Source organism: Ylistrum balloti, unplaced genomic scaffold (genome assembly GCF_031769215.1).
Source record: "Ylistrum balloti isolate Yb309-2 unplaced genomic scaffold, AGI_CSIRO_Ybal_v1 Utg370402, whole genome shotgun sequence".
NCBI classification, from domain to species: Eukaryota; Metazoa; Mollusca; class Bivalvia; order Pectinida; family Pectinidae; genus Ylistrum; species Ylistrum balloti.
The window spans coordinates 408,255-433,497 of record NW_026782275.1 but is presented as its reverse complement, the minus strand read 5'-3'; the positions used below and the strand labels follow the sequence as shown (position 1 = coordinate 433,497).

The 25,243-nt window shown below is 37.0% G+C and overlaps 1 protein-coding gene across 1 annotated transcript; it reads right to left on the bottom strand.

Annotated features, from left to right (window-relative positions):
• Positions 1-120: 120 nt before the first annotated feature.
• On the bottom strand, positions 121-19,921 carry LOC132554426 (low-density lipoprotein receptor-related protein 2-like). The gene is made up of 23 exons (XM_060218746.1): positions 19,909-19,921; positions 19,214-19,688; positions 18,324-18,579; positions 16,524-16,674; positions 15,983-16,096; positions 15,456-15,710; positions 14,808-14,958; positions 14,372-14,515; positions 13,776-13,881; positions 13,444-13,594; positions 12,454-12,576; positions 11,491-11,724; positions 10,973-11,159; positions 10,495-10,631; positions 9,535-9,691; positions 8,423-8,535; positions 7,474-7,599; positions 6,884-7,075; positions 6,181-6,360; positions 4,113-4,283; positions 3,627-3,797; positions 579-711; positions 121-379 (listed from the first exon to the last, which is right to left on the bottom strand). Exons 1-23 carry the CDS (start codon positions 19,919-19,921, stop codon positions 121-123), a joined length of 3,999 nt encoding a protein of 1,332 aa, XP_060074729.1.
• Positions 19,922-25,243: the final 5,322 nt, after the last annotated feature.

The following is a 25,243-nucleotide window of genomic DNA, read 5'->3' as shown; positions in this document are numbered from 1 at the left end:
AAAGGATTTGTGTTCAAGATAACATTTCCCTCATGAAATGTTTAAACAAATTATTCAGCTGCAATAAACCAGCTGATCTCCCTCTCCAGTCAGTATTTTTGTTCCTTAACTGGATGTTTCTCAGAACTTGTGATAAGGGTTATTACTAGACCCGTTTGGTTCTGGTGCATCCATAGTTTTCGTCTCCGGCAGGTTATCGTAAGGGTTCTGTGATGCTGACCCCATGGTATCGTATGGGTTGCCTGTGGACGCACCTGCCATGTCGTATTGAGGGTTGGAGATTCCACCGCCATCAATCTGTGCTGTAGGGTTATGGAATTCGTTTCTTCCTGAAAACTTCACATTCGGGGACTCCACAAATCGAGCCTTTGAGGATCTTCTGAAAATAAAAAAAAAAAAAAAAAAACCAAACATGAAAATTGTTTCACCAGAAGTGCGTTACCCCGCACGTCCCGATACTTAACGATTTTCAGTACATACTGTCTTTATTAATGGGTTTTTTTATCATTGCTTAATGTTTCAGGTACAAACGTCCACATGCTGCGATATATGTTAAGTCGCTTATTTAAATCACTGACCTGCTTCGATAGTAATAGTAGCCTATTGCCAGGATAATTAAGATGACCGCGACCATGATTAAGACACCATATCCAATACCGGCACTAACGCCTGCACTGCCAACCTGGAGCTCAGGACTAGTTACATCAGCTTCTGCAATGTAATGTGAAAAACACTTAGTGCAAAAAACATTATTAACCATAACGACAGGTAGTAGATGAAGGTAGTAACAATGTATAGTGATAGGATGAGGTGGTCAAGTTAATCCACTGATATACCACGTGAAAGTTAAATCCACTGATCTACCGCGTGAAAGTTAAATCCACTGATCTACCACGTGAAAGTTAAATCCACTGATCTACCGCGTGAAAGTTAAATCCACTGATCTACCACGTGAAAGTTAAATCCACTGATCTACCGCGTAAAGTTAAATCCTACCGCGTGAAAGTTAAATCCACTGATCTACCGCGTGAAAGTTAAATCCACTGATCTACCACGTGAAAGTTAAATCCACTGATCTACCACGTGAAAGTTAAATCCACTGATGAAAGTTAAATCCACTGATCTACCGCGTGAAAGTTAAATCGTGAAAGTTAAATCCACTGATCTACCGCGTGAAAGTTAAATCGAAAGTTAAATCTACCGCGTGAAAGTTAAATCCACTGATCTACCACGTGAAAGTTAAATCCACTGATCTACCACGTGAAAGTTAAATCCACTGATCTACCGCGTGAAAGTTAAATCCACTGATCTACCGCGTGAAAGTTAAATCCACTGATCTACCACGTGAAAGTTAAATCCACTGATCTACCACGTGAAAGTTAAATCCACTGATCTACCGCGTGAAAGTTAAATCCACTGATCTACCGCGTGAAAGTTAAATCCACTGATCTACCACGTGAAAGTTAAATCCACTGATCTACCGCGTGAAAGTTAAATCGATCTACCGCGTGAAAGTTAAATCGATCTACCGCGTGAAAGTTAAATCCACTGATCTACCACGTGAAAGTTAAATCCACTGATCTACCGCGTGAAAGTTAAATCCACTGATCTACCACGTGAAAGTTAAATCCACTGATCTACCGCGTGAAAGTTAAATCCACTGATCTACCGCGTGAAAGTTAAATCCACTGATCTACCGCGTGAAAGTTAAATCCACTGATCTACCACGTGAAAGTTAAATCCACTGATCTACCACGTGAAAGTCAAATCTACTTTTCTATCAAGTGAAAGTCAAATCTACTTTTCTATGACGAGAAACTCAGGATCATCTATTATGAGCAAGTTTTCTGAAAACTAAGTTAATTTTCAGGACCAAAACATACTTAAAATATATCTTAAGAAATTTGATTTCGGATACATATAAATTATATGAGAGGTGAATCAACATCGTATAAATTATGCTTTGCTTATGATTACAGGACAGGATAGAACGATGATCAATTAAGATACATTTTAAACATATCATCATCAGTCTATACATAGGAACAAATAGTTACTTCTTAAAAAAATACTTTTAACATCCGCCTTATTAAATTCAGGTTCATGACAGTAAAATGTACACAATGTAAAAATACAATTAAACATAAATGAATTTACCTTCAATTACACACGAAAAAAATCTAATGTCTTGCGATAAATTACATGTACCTCATGCCTAAAGATAAGGATTAACAATGTTCCCATGTCGACAATATTGATATTATTGAATAGTAACAATGCTGTAGTAATAATAATGGGAGATAACATTGTTCCCGTGATAGTGACAAGGTGGAATAGTAACAATGTTCCCATGAGAAGGACATGGTGGAATAGTAACAATGTTCCCGTGAGAGTGACAAGGTGGAATAGTGACTATGTTCCCGTGATAGTGACAAGATGGAATAGTAACAATGTTCCCGTGATAGTGACAAGGTGGAATATTGACTATGTACCCGTGATAGTGACAAGGTGGAATAGTGACTATGTTCCCGTGATAGTGACAAGGTGGAATAGTAACAATGTTCCCGTGATAGTGACAAGGTGGAATATTGACTATGTACCCGTGATAGTGACAAGGTAGAATAGTGACTATGTTCCCGTGATAGTGACAAGATGGAATAGTGACTATGTTCAATATTGATATGGTCAGGTAGTAACTACATACCAGTACACAAAGAGGCTGGCTTTATACTCCACTGTCCAGTGGACATACACCGCACGGTCCGAACGTTAGTATTTTTCACAAAATTGTTCCGACACGAAAAAGTATAGTCATTGTTTGCCACAAAAGGACTGCTGGGCGAAAGCATTATACCCGGCAAGGTATCATTACAGGTCAGAGCTGAAACAAGAATGATGTTTTATTACAAGTCACATCTCAAACAAGAATGATGTTTTATTACAAGTCACATCTCAAACAAGAATGATCTTTTATTACAAGTCACATCTCAAAGCAATACGTCGTTTCATTTCAAGTCACATCTCAACTAACTACATCGTTTCATTACAAATTATAACTCAAACTAGTACGTTCTTTGCTTCCAAGTCTCATTTCAAACAAAAATAGTGTTTCGTTACAAGTCTCATCGCAAAGAAGTACGCTGTTTCATTACAAGTTACGCCACAAAGAGCGTTGCTTCATTACAAGTCACGCCAAGAAGAACGTTGCTTCATTACAAGTCACGCCACGAAGAACGTTGCTTCATTACAAGTCACGCCACAAAGAGCGTTGCTTCATTACAAGTACCATTTCAAACAGAATTATTTCATTACAGGTCACGCCACATACAGTACACTATTTCAATACAAGTGGTATTAATTATGAATAACAAGGTAGAGATATTAATTTATTTCCAACTAGAAATATTAATCATATTGTCCAGCCAGTGGCCGATTATAGACAGGATACAGTCTGTCATTCATGTCGGTCATGTAAGTCCATCTCTACACGAACCATATAGACAATGCATTTATATCTAATCACCTAGATATCACAAGTCAAATATTAATTCATGCGACATATAATACACCCCATTGTTAACTGATACATGACTGTTTTACAATCTGTAACCTTTGTCCATTCTTACCTCTGCATAGTTGATTGGATGCCATAGACCACGTGCGATCTACTCGACAGGATACCCGTCCCAAATAGACTGCTCTGAAGCCATCCTTACAAGTAAATCCACATTCAGTTCCAGCATTGGACAGACAACTCGATTCTAGTATCACGTTGTCCAGGTCGGGGCACTTGATGGCTACAATCAAAATTCACATAATTCTATTTTCTATCCGTATTTTAACCATAAAACAAAAAGCAAATCTTGTTCCACGCAACAATACTGCAGAGCAGTAATCCCCAAATCGAGTTCATTGGTGCTGACAGCCAGTACACATGTACATCAACGACCCGATCTCTTTTGTCTCCTAAACATGTCAGTCTATATGCATTATCGAAACAAATGACTATTTAGGCTAGCCAAAAAATTGGATGATTATTACAAGATCCTGACAATGATTCTATTTGAATTTTTGGTTTTGTGACTACGATCACAGAATGTCCATATACTTACGTTCACAGACTGTGTTCGGGTTGACGCTGATCGTTCCATCGGCGCGGCAGTGAACTGACAGGACGTGTTTATTCAGCAAGTAGTTACCATTACACCTGATCGTACAGACGCTTCCTACTTTGCAGTCAGCACTCAGCATACCGTTCTGGACAATCGGTGAACATCTAACAACTAAAGAGAGAGAGAGCTGTGAGTAATATGTCAACATTCAGTTTGATTAAGGCATTTCGAAGCATATGCAAAGCATGACGACATGTCATCAATGCACGGAAACCACTGTTCTGTTTTTGCTGAAGATGTATCCTCAGTTTGAAATCAATCTTAATATCATTATCAGGTACCGATAGAGTGTCAATGCTTGAATAAATTGGTTACCGTCGCCAGAAAGATAAAATGATTTATTGTATCAAATGTGTTTGTATCAAAGCAACGTCTCGTCAATACAAAGCGCTTAAAGTGTCACAGATATAATGTTTCTTTACTTTGAATAATATTGGTATCTATCCTAATATTAAAGCCCCAATATACGTAACATTCACCAAAAATTTAGTGTAGAATCACACATAATTATTGAGATATTCTCTAAGATGTAGTTAAAATTAAGTTATTCAAACAATAGTTACCATGACTTTGTGCATAAAGTATTGATATATGAGCAGTTGAAACTCGCTATTTGTAAGCACACCTCCATTTTAAACACGCCGCCATCGAAATTACGATTGTTGCCGAACCACGTCGGAAAGTTCATGACCTGATCTCACGAGAGTTGAGGTTTCTACTTATAGAGGAAGCACATGCAGATATGTCTACGGTAAGTTTTTGTTTACAAACATTGTTTGCAAAGTCTTGTCGTAGACTTGAGATATTCCTGTGATAAACATTCAGTTTTTGGGAAATTATTAGAAGGAATAATTAGTTTAGAAACGATACGACGCACAATTATAACGTAAGAATTCAGAACTGGCCTGATGTATAATTGAAAAAAAGGGAAGCGACTGGTGAACGTCTGTACTGTGTCTGCCATGTTTACACACGCGGAATATGCGCATGCGCAATGTCATCGCTACGAGCGGTAATGTATGAATTATTGTGGGTCCCACATTGTTTATTTTCCGATTTTTTTCAATTTTTATTTAAATTGAAAACAGTCAGTTTTATTTTCTTTCATTAAAGGAAAATATTTGTTTTGTTACATATATTACGGGGAAAATAAGATAAAGTTTGTTTTTTAAAGTGAGTTTTACGTATATTGGGGCTTTAAAGGAATACTAGTCTTGTAGGTAAGAAGACTAATTTAAAATTTGTTGTAACAATTAAGGTAATTATGAATAACATGATAATAGCTAAAATATATATTTACGGTTCCTACACATATTGGCGTATTACACCGATAATAACACGATCTAAACCAAGAAACACATTCATTATCGATTATCATTAGAAAGCGATATTCGCACGGGATGTGATGAACTGTAGAAAAGTTTGAAAGTTATGAAAAGCGTTTGGTATTTTTACTTTTGTTGTTTGTATCAGGAGAGACCGCTCTACATGAAGTTATTTAAACTCTCTCTCTCTCTCACTCTCTCCCTCTCTCTCTCTCTCTCTCTCTCAAACTCTCTCTCTCTCTCTCTCTCTCTCTCTCTCTCTCTCTCTCTCTCTCTCTCTCTCTCTCTCTCTCGTATATTATAATTGTATTTAAACATGTCGTCTTGTCTTGCTAATATGTATTATGTAAAATTTTATAGGAAAGGGCTTTATATAAGTTAGAAAACTTGTGCCCAATCCTGCTTGTATACTTTGTACAAATAAAATATGTTTAAATAAAAAAATTCATTATCGAAATGGTTGTCCGTCAAATGTAACAGCATTATTTGAACTGCTGCCGTGATCGTCTAGAACACTTCCGTTATAATGGTCATGAGCTGACTGGCATTGATCGTATCATGATTCACAGTTTGCTGGTCAATTCACATTTCACATTGCCGTGCAAATGAGAATATATGCAAACAAAATCCCATCTCCTTTTAAATGTTGATACCTTAATATGTGAGTATAAAAAAGAACCTACTTGGTTTACAGATGGTGGAGCTGTCAGGTGTCCAGTAGCCAGTTTTTTGACAGCTCACTAAGGATCCCGAGGGGCCGGGGGTGTAGTCGGTGTCACACGTGACTGAGCACACGGCATTAATTGACCGGTCACATCCAATTGATAAATTACCATGAGGTATGATCAGAGGACACGTGATTGCTGTAAAAACATGGGCGAAACACTTCTTATCTAACATCAATTCCCAATTTTAAAAAAAGAATGATAAACTAGACTGAACTAACTAGACTTGTCAGATACAGGATAAGTAATATTCTTACATTTGTGAAATCTAGATTGTACTAGGTAAATGTTTTCAGATGTCAATTAGAGACAATGAAAGGTTTTGTGACACAGTATACCACAGTATACATCTAAATCAGGATTACCACTCCTTCATACAGAACTTTACAACAAAGAATAACGGATCTTCAGACTTCAGGCTGTGAATTATCATAGTAGCCCAGAGGACTGAACGAGCTGTAGGATGCACATTTACTTAATAGTCAATTCAAAAATGTGGTTTTCCCTTTTACATGATCAACAGGTAAATTAATAAAGAAATGTATCTTTAAATATGTTTGATTGTGTAAAACCTTCGGTGATGAAGTGAGCTAGTTCAAAAATACATTCTATATTTCTAATTAGAAAAAGAAAATTCTTTATAAAATATCATAGAACTTACGTTCGCAAATTGTGTTTATATCAAACTCCCAATCTCCGGTACTTGTACAAGTCATCTTATCAAAAGCAACAGCTGGGTTTCTGCGATAACCTTCGCTACATGATACCCTGCATTTGTAACCCTCAATAGCATGGCAGTCAACGTCAGGTACCAAACTTCCAAATGGTATAATGCTGGTACATTCTTTCTTCTCTACAAGGTAAACAGGTGGTGGTATGACATTTGATATCACTTATTACTTATCCATGTAAGGCTCTACCCACTGACCTTTAACATCAGGATTTACAGTTCCTAATACACTGACATCATCTCTCTCCATAGTCCATGTTAGGAATTAAACTCAAAATACAATTTATTCAACTCTAGACACTTTAACATATGTAAAAAGCTTCTACACTCCAATAGTTTAGATCACTATGCTGCATTCGTTTCAGTGTACTTTAAAAGTTCATCCTCAAAAGTTCATTTTAACATATTCAAGAAAATGTACTTAGATACTATAACAATATAATGATTGCCATAAATCACAAGGCAACAACATTATGGTGACAGTGCAGTGACAGAGTTTTCAGATAAGCAATACTACCAACCTCCTTGACATGTCTTCCCGTCCGACAATAGCAGGACTCCGTCCTCACATCCACAGGCATGGGAGTTTGGAATAGGCAGACAGAATGTGGTACATTCTCCGTTGTTATTCTGACACCCCACGTTCACTAGAATACAAGTATGTGACTTTAATACAAAATTATTAGCTTCTTTCTGATGACCAACGCCACAATGGTATATTCTTACAACACAATATTTTGCACATTGACTTATATAAGAGTTCGCTCCCCTTTCGTAAGCTATGAATATGGGGTTTAATAGTAGAACAGAGTTAGCTGGAAATATCTCTAGCTAGATGTCCCCATCTGGTTGTAAATAAACTTACATCGGTTTTTCGATATTTCATGACTTGTTTCCAGTACCACGATTTTCATTCAAGATGTCGGCATCTGAGAAACTCACAACAAAGGGTTTCGAGAGATGTAAGATGATGAAGATTTACTATCGTCTCATCGATAGTCTAGTTCTGTGTGCGATATGAAGCTGAACATGTTTGTTCGTTGACGACTGGTGGTTCCGTTGTTGTTTATCTCATTTTGGAACGTGACATTACTTCCTTCGACTGACAAATATTTTCCTGTAGTCAATGAAGCAGAATACGCCCATCCTTCCCGAACATATGATCTTATTCTCCTTGCACTTTTTAGGAGACTCCGTGTAAATCTTTAGTTATATTTTGCCAAAGTATCAATTTTGTGTTTGAAATAAGATTCTTTTTACATCTCCATAATTTTGAAAAAAAAATTATTTTAACGTCTCTGCTGTGGTCCTGCTGGATGTATAGCATTGTAAACCATCTCAACCTTACCTCTATATAGAAATGCATCTTGTCTTGCTTGGTTCAGTCTCATATGGAGATACATGAGATTTTAAACTTGCCTAGTTGAAAATCTCCTGGGTATACAGAGATACACGTCTGGTAAAACTCACCTGGCTGAACATCTCCTGGGAATACAGAAACAGTCTCAACTGCTCCTATCTCTGCCATATCGTCCATATACGAAACTACAACTCCTGTGGATTTTTCAGCTTTCTTCACTCCTCTACAAAACCATAAGATAAAGTCAGACCAATGTTCCATTATTTCTTGCAATGATTTTTAGAAAAGATACACCTCACCCTCACTGATATGTCCATAGATACCAGCGAAACAAGGCTTGAATGCAACTTACTTTATGTGAAGCAAATATTACAAACAAAACTGCAAGAATCATTATCCATGAATTGAGTACGAACTTACGTTTCTATAAATGAAGTTTGTACTCCAATGTTTACGATAGTCTATACATGGCATAAATATATTGAGGAAAGGCAAAGTTTAGGTTACAATGTAGGACGGTTAATTTCAGAAAAACAATGAGAATGCATTATAGAATGATCTATAGATGGATTAAGACTAGGATTTAGAAATGTCAATAGATGGATTAAGACTAGGATTTAGAAATGTCTATAGATGGTTTAAGACTAGGATTTAGAAATGTCAATAGATGGGTTAAGACTAGGATTTAGAAATGTCTATAGATGGTTTAAGACTAGGATTTAGAAATGTCTATAGATGGTTTAAGACTAGGATTTAGAAATGTCTATAGATGGTTTAAGACTAGGATTTAGAAATGTCTATAAATGGGTTAAGACTAGGGTTTATAACTGTCTATAAATGGATTTAGAAATGTCAAGATAAGATAGGGTTAAGTTACTAGGGTTTAGAAATGTTAATAGATGGGTTAAGACTAGGATTTAGAAATGTCAATAGATGGGTTAAGACTAGGATTTAGAAATGTCTATAGATGGTTTAAGACTAGGATTTAGAAATGTCTATAGATGGATTAGGACTAGGATTTAGAGATGTCTATAGATGGATTAGGACTAGGATTTAGAGATGTCTATAGATGGATTAGGACTAGGATTTAGAGATGTCTATAGATGGATCAGGATTCACATTTGACAGAGTTATGAATGAGTGTAGATACGTTGGAAATATAATTCTGTTTGTGATTAATGAGATGTTTCTAGAGGGAGGCTCTGAAATGAAATATACTCACGGTAAGTTCATGCCCACATAGTAGATATAATCGCCTTGTATTACAAGATCTGATAAATAGCCTCGAGGTTCTGCTAATACATTGGTCAAACGGTTGCCATCAAAGTCACAACTGTGGATGTCATCATTGTAATTATCCACCCAGTATATCCTTTTACCTGAAACAAAAATTTTTAAAAATAGTTCGAATTGCCAAGAATGATCTCAACTATAGTTTATTCAATCGTTCTAAAAGTAAACTGTATTGTTGACCAAAAGTACCATCTTTTATCACATCGATGTAATACGTTTTTCATATACCCGTGTGTATTATAGTCTGCTGTGACGTCAGGTTTAGATAATGAAATGACATCACATTCGGATGTAACTGTGCAGACCATAGATACACACATGACTGTAAAACCCGAAATAACTCCAATATTTACACTTCTAATCGGTCACGTGACAAAATGTTCTCGCTTCCATCTTTTCATTTTAGCCCGCCAAAGTCTTGCACAAATTAACTTATTTATACTTTATACTTATATAATAATACTTATTTGAACTACATGTGAAATAAAAACATCAGGTGAAAGAGTAAAAATAGTCGAAGTTTCGAGTTACTAAGTCGAAAAGAAAAAGAAAAAAAAAACATAGATTCACATGGCCCTAATGCTATTCCATAGAATCGTAACTCCTCCTAAATTGTCACCTTCTTCCTGTCAATATCTCAGTGAATATTGATATACCCATAACCTGTCGAAAAGAAAAACATAATAAAAAACATAGATTCACATGGCCCCAATGCTCTTCCATAGAATCGTAACTTCCTCCTAAATTGTCACTTTCTTCCTGTCAATATCTCAGTGAATATGGATATACTCATTATCTATCACTTCGTTACCGTCCATATGAAAGCAAATAGTAATATTCCCATCACGGATTTCATTTAGATTAATCATAGACTTAAACAAATACTTACTTGAATAGTCCAAAGTCAAACCAGTTGGAGCTGTTACTTCCTCTGAATATGGCACGATTACCTCTCTTTCTGAACCGTTCATCCATACTTTCTCAATGCTTGAGCCGAACGTTCCATATTCCGCAAAAAATAGCAACCTGGTTGATAAAAGTATTGGAGAAATAAGGAGATATTCAGCACAAGGTACGTCCAGGAAATGATCTGATTTTGTTTTCAGTATCAAATTGTTATTTTAATGAAACAACTGCTAAAAATATCACTATGTACCAAAAGTATTTTTGATCATAATCTACTGAAAAGAAGAACGGTCATACATCTCCAGCAAAACAGACAGTATTAAGAATAACACAGACGATGACGTAAATATTTTTAATTGCAAATGCTTCATAAAAATCATAAGAATATCTTGCATATCTCATAGGGACAAAGCATTGAATAAAGAGAGAATAATTTTATGTTATTAAGATTTTTTCCTTACCCTTCTGATGGGAATACTGCAAGGCCTCTGGGGTACTCCAACCCTTCCACGAGAATCTTGTGTACCTTTTTGTGTGGTTGGTACACTCCTATGTAGCCTTCGGACCCGAAACTAAAGCTATCGGACACGCTGTAGTAAACGTTTCCTGTAGACCCATCAAATGCCAGTCTCTCTGGGGTCTTACCAGCTGTAGGACAAAACTTATTTTATGAATATACTGGGACGTATTAAAACAAAGCGTACTTTTACAAAAAACAAATGTCGTTTTGCTAGGTTTCTTAAGAATTGTATCAAAATTAATTCGGTATAAAAAAAACAATAAAATGAACGAAACACCGAAGATGTATTGACCATCAACAATGGTTATTCTAGCAATGAGATCGATTTGGTACTTTTCATGGAGGAAAGTGAATCTGGAAGCATGATCACAAAAGTGTCGGTCTGAGATCAAATAGCCGATACAGGGTACCAGGCAACAGATATCTATAGAACAGACAGTGCCACACCAAGTTACTTACCAAATTGGACCACGGTTGTCCTGTTGGAACCATCGGGATGCATGCTAAAAATTGTATCAGAAATAGCATCTGTGATGTAAATCTTGCCCTCAGAAGGACTGTATGCAGATCCAGTAGCATAGAAATACGGTTCACTTTGTAAAAGTGATACATTATTTCCATCAGCAAGTGATACCTGGAAAAGTTTTTGGTTGGACACATCCGAGATGAGGAGATAGTTGTTCGTCATTGGCACTGTAAAATGATTAAATATCATATCAGTATTTTCTATCGTTGTTTGTCGTGGCCAGTGTAAGACTATTAAACATATTGTTACATATGCTATATAAGACTGAAAACAAGCTAGAAAGGTCTACAAGATGGCCACTAACGAGCTAAACTATAGACTAACAATGGATCTCGTACTAGCGTACTGTAGCCGAACTGCCCTTTTTCATCTCGTTATTTACGAGCCGTCGTCTAAATGTGATTTCAGCATACTGCAAGGGAGATCCATTTCACTACCACATCATCTGTTCGTCATTAGCACGGTAAATTATTAAATATCAAATATGATATTATCTACAGTTGTTTCCTAAATCACTTTCTACATTTTCACACAAGGCTTCTAGCAATTGAGGAGTCTAACAATGGTGCAACAGCTATATGCGGCATTTTCAGTCTTTATTCATCATGTTACTTTATTACAAAATTAGTATTGTGTCTAGAGAATAAATATTTATCTATTCATTTGTAGAATCTTTTAAAATTATACTTTATACCCCAGGAAATGTCCATGATTGAGAATAACTTTATATTTTTTTTAGTTTGTCGATGATATTTCTGTAAATGTAGCCATATTTATGACCGGGGCGGTATCAGATTTTACCTGATGTGTCTTTGGTATTTTGTGACTTTGATGTACAGCTAGACTTGAAGTACACAATAACAGATTACCTTAGGTTACCCAATATATTCCCTTACCTGATACACATGTCTTGTTGTCAGTATGGAGATTTAAACCAAAGCTACATTTACATATGGGGCCCGAGTCAGAAGGGAGACAAATATCGTCACAGCCACCGTTTGGTACCTGACTACAAACACCTGAAATGGGAAACAAGAAAAACATCATTTGATGATCCTCGAGGGCTATATGGAAGATTCGACTATGATAAACATATATGTTACCTTTTCCAACAACAAATATCATATTTCCCCAACAAGAATGTGTTTATTTACGAAAATTAATAAAATCGCTGTCATATTCATTAACGTTTGGAACTATATTTCTGCGCGGAGCAATCATTTTGGCGTGCGCCATCATGCAAAATTCAGCGTAACGTCAACATCAGAAAAACAAAGACTGAACAACAAAACAAGGTTTGTTGATTGATGGTATGATTTTCAATCAATGTTGCAGGATAAATAGAATACATTGTCAGTGTCTTAAAGTATAAGCTGCATTTTGGCGCGGGACAGAAAGACAAAAGTGGCTCTAAATATTGGAAGGTACCACAGCGCTGATCTCCACATTTCGGCATATTTACTAATGTTGTTGAAATCTGTATTGACACATATTTTCTGTACTCTACTTGAGATATTTTTGTTACGCTGAGTTGTTACTAATGTTATCACAAATTCATTTCAATTTTCTTTTCTTGGTGTAAAACACGCATGGGGTGGGGGGAGGGGGATGGCAGTGATACTCCAGGATACCCTCAGGATACCCTCAGGACACCCTCCTTCAACACAAACGCAATAGATCATGGACAATTTTATTTACCACACCAAGACTGTTTGTCGTGTTCAGTTACCCAGAGACCTATATCACATTTGCGTTATACATATACATCTTTGTATAAGGCATTAACATCAGCTAAATGACTCTACACTGCTATTATCTGAAAACTGTTGGTAATTCATCAGAACAAAAGATCTGTCTCTTACGGAAATTAATTTTTATAATCTTACTTCGTTCCTGTTTTTGAAGGTTGATATCGAAGACTGCTAATGCTGTAACTCGTCCAAATTCCTCGTCGTGAAGCCTGGTGTCCTTGCCTGGGTCGAGGTAGTTGGTTCCGTACAGATAGCCGTCTACATCCGATATCCACAGAGAATACCTCTGATAGCACAGATAGCATTTAATAGGGATACATTGCTAGAGATAGTTTTCCGTATCAGAAGACAGATATATTCAATATGCAAGTAAAATGTACACACTGGTGTCTATAAGCATAAAGAAGAATGATAAAGCATCAGGTTACGAAGACAAGATGTTATGAAAATATGTCTTTTAAAATTACCTTGTAAATGACGAGATCATAAGTTGAAACAGAGGTAAATAAATACACAGGGTCGCCTCCATCAGGGTTTACTGCTGTCAGCGTAAAGAAATCCAGGTAGAAAAGCCTGTATCAATGAAATGAACAGCTCTTAATTAATTCAGCTTAATCTCAGTAACTGCCAGCAATTGTTTGGGGTTTATTGGGATTTGGTTCGTGCGCAGTTTATTTTGATTACTGAATACGGAAATACAATTGCAGCAATTGAGAGAGACATGGTTAGGAAATGAAAACTTACCTCCCAGTGGCCGGATCGTATCAATCAGGACTGAGTGAGACATGGTTAGGAAATGAAAACTTACCTCCCAGTGGCCGTATCATATCAATCAGGACTGAGTGAGACATGGTTAGGAAATGAAAACTTACCTCCCAGTGGCCGGATCGTATCAATCAGGACTGAGTGAGACATGGTTAGGAAATGAAAACTTACCTCCCAGTGGCCGTATCATATCAATCAGGACTGGGTGAGACATGGTTAGGAAATGAAAACTTACCTCCAAGTGGCCTTATCATATCAGTCAAGATGAGTGAGACATGGTTAGGAAATGAAAACTTACCTCCCAGTAGCCGGATCAGCATACATAGCCGTAGGATAAAAGGTTTCTTCAGGCCGAACAATAACGTTTGAAGTCATTCCGTCCAAGCTTCCTGCGTAAACTGAGACTGATCCGTCGAGAGCCTCTGACATCCAGAAAAGAGTTCTAAAACAACAACAGAAGAAGGAAATGAAGGGATATTGATTAAGTAACTATCATTTCCCACTGTTCCATTGCCTTTCCACTATATCGCATTTCTATTGATTACAAATAACAGTATTACGTCCCCTCTTCTTTCTCTCTCTTTTACACAAAATACATGGCATAAATTGTTCACGTTTTTCTAGACATAATAGTCACCTTCCTTTTCATACATTTTGAATAATAAATGAATTATTCAACTGTCATTCTACATATATGTCTGAACATAGGCAATAGTCCCCGTTTTCCTACTCACTTGTTATGCGGGCTAATTGCTATTGGGCCCAGGCCAGTAATTCCGGAAAACACAATCGCATTTGCTTTATCGTTTACGTTGACAACTCTGATATGGCCAGTGTCTGCTTCCGCCCAGAATAGGTTTTTATTAATCCAATCATACACGAGTCCTGTAAATTTAAAAATGTAATCGCATTGACCTTTGATCAGTTATCGACAAATGCTATACTTTGAAAGTCATTAAAATATTAAGTATCTTAGCTGCTGTCTATTTTCTGTCGCACATTAATGTTAATTCTGATATATGGTAACGCAGGTACTCTCTCACTCGATTAAGGACAGGTCATCATGATAGATACCATTCTTATCTTACTTTATGAAGTGCAAGATTATATATCAACACTGATTGAATTAATGAAAGAATTTTTTCGAAAGGACAAACTGCTCATTTAAAGCCTTACAGAAAAGGAACATTTTACAGACTTTCGTATAACCTCTCTAAGTTTCAATAAAAAATGTGGTAGCGATCTGCACACAATGACCTCTCTTCATGTTATAGATATAATTAATAAATTTAATTAATGAATAATAGTTAATTACGCTAAATATCACTTGGAAGAATTTTTAGTCGGTCACTTAACACATTGCTGTGTGTTTCTTTACTAACCTGTCACATTTCCAGCAGGGGAAAGAACTGTAGTCGCTCCAGTAACAATATCATGGGCACTTATATCGCTCATAGCTTTGTCGTAATAAAACACGGTGTTAGTACTGGCATCTGCCGCTAGGTGGAGCACATTACTGAAGTTGCCACGGATACAGATGGGAGAAAGAGTTCCTCCGGACACACTGCGAACCTCGGACATGCAAATGTCCGTTCCATTACTGATCAGCACACCCGCGGGATGCAGATAATGTTTCTCTGTGAAAGGATTAAAGGGAATTACTGGTGGTTTTATGAAAAATTTAATTTCAGTGTGATATCAAATAAAGAATGTAAGTCATTGTTGTCATTCTTCCTCAAGTACCTGCTTTGTTTTGTTGTCGTTGTTCCCTGTTTGTGTGTGCGAATTTTTCTGGGTTTGTTCTGTTTATGTGTGTGTTTATGGTGTAATTGTTCGTTACCTGTGCTGTACATGTTTTGTTGACATTGATCGTTGTTTACCTGTGTAATTACCTGTGTTAAATATTTACCTGTACACGTTTTGTTATCGTTATTAAGGGTATATCCCTCTTTACAGAGACAAGCGTGAGTTGAGGTTCCGTTAGCTGTACATATGTGTTCACACTGATGGTCCTTACAGACATCTGAAAATGATAATAAAAAAAAACAACAAATATTAAAATCAACCGAAGCTCTCCCCTTTTTCTACGATACATGATGGAATATATTGAATGTCATTTTAAAATGCCACTGTTATATGCCTTCCTTATTCCTTATTCTGTAGGTATTTAATAACAAAAATTCGTAACATATGTACAGTACTGATGGAAAGTGATGTCCATGTTGGAACAAACCAATTGATTAAGCTCACTGTGTAAGACTAGGTCAAATTTCAAAATACTTTATTCGAATATCAAGTACATAATATAAAATATTACACTGTTCATGAATTTGGGTTGCCAGTTTCTTAAGTATTAAGACATAAGACATATCAGTAATTTAAGAATTTTTTGTTTAGTAGAACGTCCATAGTAAAATTACTGCTGTGCTATAGATGGTCTTTTAAGTTACCTGACTGATCCGACACTAGAAATGACCGGTCATAGTAGGATGTGGCAGTGGGTGTGTTTGACCAGTAGGACATGAAAAGATTGATTGATCCATCCAATTTAAGGAAACAGACAACGAAATAACTATCAGGCTCGGCAACACAGACATCCTCCTGGTAAAAACGTAAAAAATGATACAGTATGAAAAATAATGAAAATAAATAAAACAAAGAATTAGATTCAGTAGAACCTTCAACGAATCAAACTGCATCGGACAGCTGTTTCGTCCTTCTAGGACTCGACAGTGATGCTACATCATACAGCTGTTTCGTCCTTCTAGGACTCGACAGTGATGCTACATCATACAGCTGTTTCGTCCTTCTAGGACTCGACAGTGATGCTACATCATACAACTGTTTCGTCCTTCTAGGACTCGACAGTGATGCTACATCATACATCTGTATCGTCCTTCTAGGACTCGACAGTGATGCTACATCATACAGCTGTTTCGTCCTTCTAGAACTCGACAGTGATGCTACATCATACAGCTGTTTCGTCCTTCTAGGACTCGACAGTGATGCTACATCATACATCTGTTTCGTCCTTCTAGGACTCGACAGTGATGCTACATCATACAACTGTTTCGTCCTTCTAGGACTCGACAGTGATGCTACATCATACAGCTGTTTCGTCCTTCTAGGACTTGTCAGTAATTTGGGGCCCAGAATTTTAAATTCTGTGAGGTAAAGGGGAAAAAACCCAAAACTATCGAAAGAAATGCCAAAATCTAGAAGGGGATGCACTAGCCCTATAATTCGATAAATTTCGTTATTTTCATAAATCTGGTAATTTTTGAAGAACTTCACGTACATGTAAGTCAAAAAGTAAATATAACGACATACAAAGAAAATATAACACATTACAAAGTTTTGAAAGAATAGATAAAGCAAATATTGTTTAGGTATCATACATTCTATCACCACTGGAAAAACCATAAAAGTACTGGAAAAGTTATATCATCATTGGAAAAACTATAACATCACTGGAAAAATTATATCATTACTGGAAAAATTATATCATCATTGGAAAAACTATAACATCACTGGAAAAATTATATCATTACTGGAAAAATTACATCATCATTGGAAAAACTATAACATCACTGGAAAAATTATATCATTACTGGAAAAATTATATCATTACTGGAAAAACCATAACATCACTGGAAAAATTATATCATTACTGGAAAAATTATATCATCACTGGAAAAATTATATCATTACTGGAAAAACCATAACATCACTGGAAAAATTATATCATCATTGGAAAAATTATATCATTACTGGAAAAATTATATCATTACTGGAAAAACCATAACACACTAAAAATTATATCATTACTGGAAAAATTACATCATCATTGGAAAAACTATAACATCACTGGAAAAATTATATCATTACTGGAAAAATTATATCATCATTGGAAAAACTATAACATCACTGGAAAAATTATATCATTACTGGAAAAATTATATCATCAGAGAAAAAAATCACATTATCACTGTAAAAGTTATAATCATCAATAGAAAAGTTATAAACATTTGCAGAAAAGTTGTATCATCATTGAAAAATTTATATCATCCGTGAAAAAGTTATATATCATCACTTGAAGTTAAATTATCAATGAAGTTTTTTATCATTTTATAAATTCCTATGTTTCACTGGGAACAATGTGATAGAAATACACCTAAAATTGATATCACATTTGTGTAACTTGTTTGCTGATGTAGAAATTTTGGTCTGTTGATAAAGTGAACCCTTACCGCCGTAACTGCCATTGACATGATATTGAAGCCAGCCAGTTTTCTGATGGACCGGCGATCGTTGCCGAAGTAGGTCATGGACTCCATAACCATACGATCGTTGTCCAAAACATATAGACGTCTTTCTGTAGGATCGGCGACCAAACTGGTCACAAAGCCGAGGGTTCTGTGAGTTATCACACTTTTTGAATCCCCAGACAAAGAGGCAGATGATATACGGCCACTGCTGGACCGTAAGTCAAAATAAAACATCTTCCTGCAAAACAGCGAATTTCAAAAGATACATGTATGCAATCACAAACAAAAATCACGCTTTAAAAAGATAAAATTCGTAAAAATGTCTCACTCCCAAAAATCACTTCAAACTTTAGAAATTGGTACATGTGTATGAAAAAGGTCATCACCTTGTACTGCAAGTTAACACGTTACTACAAATACGTTGAGCCTTCTACAGAACCCAAAATATTTTCGTGTGATCGGTACCTATATTTTGACTACTAATGCAATGGTTAATTACCTTGGAGACCAACGTTATTTTATAAGTGTAAAACATCGCAGTAAATTCCTAGAACCTGCTGAGATTAGTCATTTGTGAACAGAGTTAACAAATTCACTTATACCACGGCAGGATATTGATGTAGCTAGCGGCAATCCAGTTTCTCAATACAAACTTAAAACAAAAGCTGTTCCGATCTAGAATCGAATGATCTGACAGGATATGTTATGTAAGAAAACACATAACCATTCTATCAAGCTCTGTTAAGTTATGAATGTCCTTGCGACATTAATGAATGATGAGATGACACAGTGAATATTCCCCGACTTTTTTTATTTTCCATAAAACTGCTACTTCCGGTCATTCTGAAGAGGGATAACCGCTGTATACTTACGCTTCTCTCGCGTCCACTGCTATGGCCGTAGGGTAAGATAGGCTATGAACGACAACTGCGAACATAGTGTGGTCGCTAGTGTAGGCAGGTTGTACGCAAATCCACCCGTGTTCGGAATCTACCCAATAAATGAGTTTCCTTATCCAATCAAAAGCGAGGCTCCTTGATGCTTCAGAAACACCAGCATGCACGTTTGTGGTAGTGCGGTTTGGGTGAGAAAACTGGAGATCAAAGTCGTCCATTCTGTAGATGCTGCGTGTGTCCTTCTCTATGAAATAAACTGAGTTGCTAAAGGGATCGTTAACCAGTGCCGTCATGTCTGTCTCGTACGTATCGTGTGGTAGCGTGTAGGAAACCGGTTCACCAGATAGTGAGGAATCAATGTCACTCTGAATGTCCCGAGGAGTTCCTGGAATCGACTGGAAAAAACCACTATCAAAGAAGTCTGCAGATCGAGAGATGAGCACACCAACATCTGCAACAAAACACAACATAACACATATTAAAGTGCTTAAGTTATCATTAGAAGAAAATGGTAGATATAAAAAAGATAATTCACTTTCTGTATCATATGTTTTTATGTTTTTTCTCTTATCACAAATCTATATTTCTTTTTTTTCTGCTTTCACAACCAAGACAGCTAGATGAACGTCTAAATCGCTTTGAAAGGCATATATATGTAACCCAAGAATTACGAGAGTCTTGCATCTACGTAAACTCCCGCCTTTATTTCCAATTCACAACATGTCCTGTTTGTTAAGTGGGCTCTTTTCCAGGCAGGCAACAACACAGTATGGTTTCGAACTATTCTAAAGAATGTTTATCTTAAAGAAATTGTCAAGCTCATATAAAACATAGAAATGATTAAAGCACTGAATTTTAGTTAATATTGTCTACGTTGACATTTATGAAAATACAGGCTATTAGCATAAATAATGGAACAAATTGTGTCTTTCTTTTTAATTCCTCTTTTTAAAAATTGTTTTAGATGTATGAGAGCGCATCAGACGAGAAAGTAAGCGCCTAGAGAAGTCTTTTGTTGTTACTTATATCAGAGAGACTAGCGAAGCGCAATCTTCATTATTCTTGAAGAAATAACCCAGGTACATTAAGCGCTTCTTTCAGCTTTCACTGACAATGTTACCAACAGCTACAATCTATCACTTAACTATTTGATAAATCTTGATAATTACTGTTTATCTAGGAAACGAAGGGTTGTCATGTTAGGGGATGGCGAAAAGACTCGCAGAATAGAGGGTGAAACGCATACGAGAAAGGGAAGTTGAGGCTTGCTGGTGAGGGGAGAAGAAAATGGGTCTCAAGCTGAGAAGATACGATAGATAATATCAAGATGAGATAGGGTTTAGTAACATCTGGGTGAAATGATGAGGAAGGCACTCCAGTATGAGATGGTGAGATAGGCACTCCAGAATAAGATGGTGAGGTAGGGACTCCAGTTTGAGATGGTGATGTAAGGGACTCAAGTATGAGATCGTGATGTAAGGGACTCCAGTATGAGATGGTGAGATAGGGACTCCAGTATGAGGTGGTGAGATGGCACTCCAGAATAAGATGGTGAGGTAGGCACTCCAGTATGAGATGGTGAGGTAGGCACTCCAGTATGAGATCGTGGTGTAAGGGACTGCAGAATGAGATGGTGAGATAGGCACTCCAGAATAAGATGGTGAGGTAGGCACTCCAGAATAAGATGGTGAGGTAGGCACTCCAGTATGAGATGGTGAGGTAGGGACTCCAGAATGAGATGTTGAGATAGGGACTCCAGAATAAGATGGTGATGTAAGGGACTCCAGTATGAGATGTTGAGATAGGGACTCCAGAATAAGATGGTGATGTAAGGGACTCCAGTATGAGATGGTGAGGTAGACACTCCAGTATGAGATCGTGATGTAAGGGACTCCAGTATGAGATGGTGAGATAGGGACTCCAGTATGAGGTGGTGAGGTAGGCACTCCAGTATGAGACCGTGGTGTAAGGGACTCCAGAATGAGATGGTGAGGTAGACACTCCAGTATGAGATGGTGTGGTAGGCACTCCAGTATGAGATCGTGGTGTAAGGGACTCCAGAATGAGATGGTGAGGTAGACACTCCAGTATGAGATGGTGAGGTAGACACTCCAGTATGAGATCGTGGTGTAAGGGACTCCAGAATAAGATGGTGAGGTAGGCACTCCAGAATAAGATGGTGTGTAGGATTCCAGAATAAGATTGATTGGTAGAAACTGCCAGTATGAGATGTTGAGATAGGACACTCGAGCTGAGATGGTGATGTGATGTAAGGGACTCCAGTATGAGATGGTGAGGTAGACACTCCAGTATGAGATGGTGAGGTAGGGACTCCAGTATGTGATGGTGAGGTAGGAACTTTATGTAGGATGGTGTGTAGAGATTTTCGGGTGAGATTATTGGATAGAAACTGCGAGCTGAGATAGTTGAGTAAGGACACCGAGCTGAGATAGTTGAGTAAGTAAGGACTCCGAGCTGAGATAGTTAGGTAAGAACTTCGGTCTGAGATAGTTGGGTAAGGACACCGAGCTGAGATAGCTGAGTAAGGATTCCGAGCTGAGATAGTTGGGTAAGTATCAAAAGCTGTGATAGTTGGGTAAGGAATCCGAGCTGAGATAGTTGGGTAAGAACAACGGTCTGAGATAGTTGGGTAAGGACACCGAGCTGAGATAGTTGAGTAAGTAAGGACTCCGAGCTGAGATAGTTGGGTAAGAACTCCGGTCTGAGATCGTTGGGTAAGGACACTGAGCTGAGATAGTTGGGTAAGTATTCCGAGCTGAGATAGTTGGGTAAGTATTAAAAGCTGAGATAGTTGGGTAAGGATTCAGAGCTGAGATAGTTGGGTAAGTATTAAAAGCTGAGATAGTTGGGTAAGGATTCCGAGCTGAGATAGTTGGGTTAGGATCCACTGTCAGATGGGTTAGTGGAAAATTCCAGGTGAGATGGTTAGTAGAGATTCCCAAATGTCATGACAACTAACGGTTTTGTAGCGAGGTTTGAGGATGTAGGCTGTAAGAGACCTCCATAGAGTCCATTAGTGGGCTGTAAAATGACATGGAGTAAAAAAAAAAGGAGAGGAAATCCGGTCACAAACTCGAATGTAATAGAATATTACAACAACATGTGTTATTACTTATCTATATATGTCAGTTTGTCATTAATATGTAGACGATCAGCATTCAGCCCTAATATATTCTAGGTCATTACATCTCATCGTAAGCTATTTATATGCTAATCCATCGTATACTTGCATGTAAAATACATAAACTTGTGTTTAAATGTGAATTCGTCTGTGTTTAACCGCTATGCAGCCTTTTATTTGCTATCTTCGATTCTATTTAGAATCGTTATTATTTTTGTTCAGTTCCCAGCTATTTCTGAAACATTTCTAGATTCGTGCATGTTCTCATCAGGTTTTTCACATTTCCTTTATCACTTTTGGTTTTTCTCGGATGTATCAAAGGTTTTGAAAATGTATACCCTTTGCCCTTCTGACGAGTCCTGGACGATCAAAACAACTTGCGAATGACTTACTTTAATTCATTATTAAATTTATTTAATTTGTTTCAAAAGGTAATTTAAATTCTGACAAGGTACAATGTTTAGATGAAATAGGAACTCCAGAATGACATATCAATTTACCAATCTGTCCAATCGAAACATTTAAATGAAATAAAAATTGTGACTGGCTTGTTTAGTAAACATGTTTATTCAGTTGAGTAGAAGCATTACGGATGGGAATTTTAAAGGTAAACAAAGACACGATAGTCGTGCGAGGCGCGGTTCGACTCGTAGATAATAAGATAAAACTGAGCACGTGCTGTCCCCGACCTTCACATAACCTTCACGTTGTCATACCAATAGAATTGTAATTCTTCTGAAATGCTACTGTAAAGTGTGTGTATTGGGATTTGAAGGCCGTGTCAATAGACCTCGTAAGCTGTGCCATGTCGTACAGAAGACATGAAAAAGAAAATATGATCACTGCCAATCTTAGAATCAAATACAGTATATACAACTAGGCTAAAAGTCACATAAACATGTTGAAAATTACGAGTTAAAGTCATCCAACTGATAATTCCCAAGCTCTCATTTTATCGAATAATGCACATTTCCAGCTATCATTTCGCCAGATATATTGCCACTAGTTTCAACGTTTTAAGCTTTTGTTGTAAACACATTCATGTTATGTACTGTCAGCGATATATAAGACGTGTTTACCAGCTATCAATTTCTTGTTTGTTTGTTGTACTAACTCAGGATATAGAAGGCTGGGTACTCTCATGTTCTATTGATGACCTTGAACACATCGACTACAACAACAACATATTGCGAATGTGGAAAAGCTGGTCGACAAAATGTTTTATAAATACCCCCACTGCAAGTCAATGAATGATCATTTCAAAGCAGGACGTTTATCCTGGACAAGACACCTTTCGACACCCACACCAACCTAAAAGGTCCACGGTAGCACTATATTGGAGGGTCACGTTTCACGCGGCTGGAGACTTGTACACCAAGTTTAAAGGTCTTTACAAAATACCCGGGTACAGTTGCTTGTTATTTTATACGGTGTCAAAATTTCGCCTCGTCGGATGAGTAACCGATAAAGAAAATTGGATGTGAAATGGGTCGGGATTATTATATATCTAGTACACGTTTTACAACCATTGATGACTAACACAGCATACCATATACCGTCATGGTCTATCGGATGTCGGGGTAAAACTTGGGTCGTCGTGGAATACCTTAATTACCTAAGGAAATAAGTTGTTTTTCAATACGGTACTAAATAGCCCGTTTAAACATAAAATTGAATTAATAGGGCGACCCACCAGTTTCAAAAGGCCGTAGAACCATTGTATGTGTACCGTACTGAACAATGAACAAAGAAAAAATACAGGCATGTCAACAGAGTTTTGATTTAAACTCAAATTCTGTGAAATTAGGACAATATCTGAACAATGAAAGAATTACACGAAGACCCGTGAAAAAAAATATCAAGGAGAAAAAAACGAGGTGTTCCGGAAGTAAGCCTTTTCTGCTTTATCGACTTCCGCCATATAGTTCTTGGTCAGTCCAAATGTCACGTTCCCAAATGAAAACAAGGCAAAATAACAACGGAATCACCAGGCAAATTAACGAACACGTTCGACTTCATTTCGGAAAGGGGAATATAAATCATTTTCACTTGTGACTTGTTTTGTAACCTAATTAATAATCCATTTCACCAGGAATTGAACGCATGGGCAACTTTGTGTAAAGTGTTTTAATGGACATTGCGATAAAAGGAACAGTCATGCCTAGGTATTTGTATTCTTAAGATTAAGAAGTATTACTGCAATGCACAGTCTCCATCGCGCAAACAATATAACTCCAAACAATATTTTGCAATTCAAATCATCGCTACTGTCTCTATATTATCTGATCTGACTTGTTATTTACGAACTAACACCAAGATTTACAACATCGCACACATACTTACAGGTGAATTACGTCGTTATATTTCTTTTATGCTCTCCGTGTCTGTCTCCGTGTAACATTTGCTCAAAATTTGCCCTAGTTTAATAGAATTTGATTCTGAATTAAGATTCTAGCTAGAACAAAAAACGCTGCAGAATGGCTTGAGTTTAAAGCGCACCATTCTTGCTTTAAGTGCCCTAAAAGATTGTGTAAAAATACAAAAGATTCGGTCAAATAATTATAAAAAGACAGCTAATGTTTTCTTTCGTCTACGAAGAGATTACAGCTTATTTTTGAATAATGCCTTTTGAAATAAGACATATTTAAAAAGTAATAAATGCGAGTGTATAGACATACAAGATAATGTACGCCATGTGTTTCGGTCCACCGGTTCAGGTAGACCTACGCTTTCACTGATCCTTACAAAAACAGCATTTCTACTGATACAATGCCTATTGTATGTGAGATTGGAGATCCGGGTAAAATAAAAACACTCGGAACACGTGTGCGTATATTTACAAAGAGTAGTTTTCTAAAAATACA

Excerpts from the sequence above, each read along its gene's own strand:
- LOC132554426 (XM_060218746.1), bottom strand. Across the intron at positions 13,595-13,775 it reads ATGATCTCGTCATTTACAAG|AGGTATTCTCTGTGGATATC; the intron begins GTAATTTTAAAA and ends CTGTGCTATCAG. Across the intron at positions 7,600-8,422 it reads CCCAGGAGATGTTCAGCCAG|TGAACGTGGGGTGTCAGAAT; the intron begins GTGAGTTTTACC and ends CTTGTATTCTAG.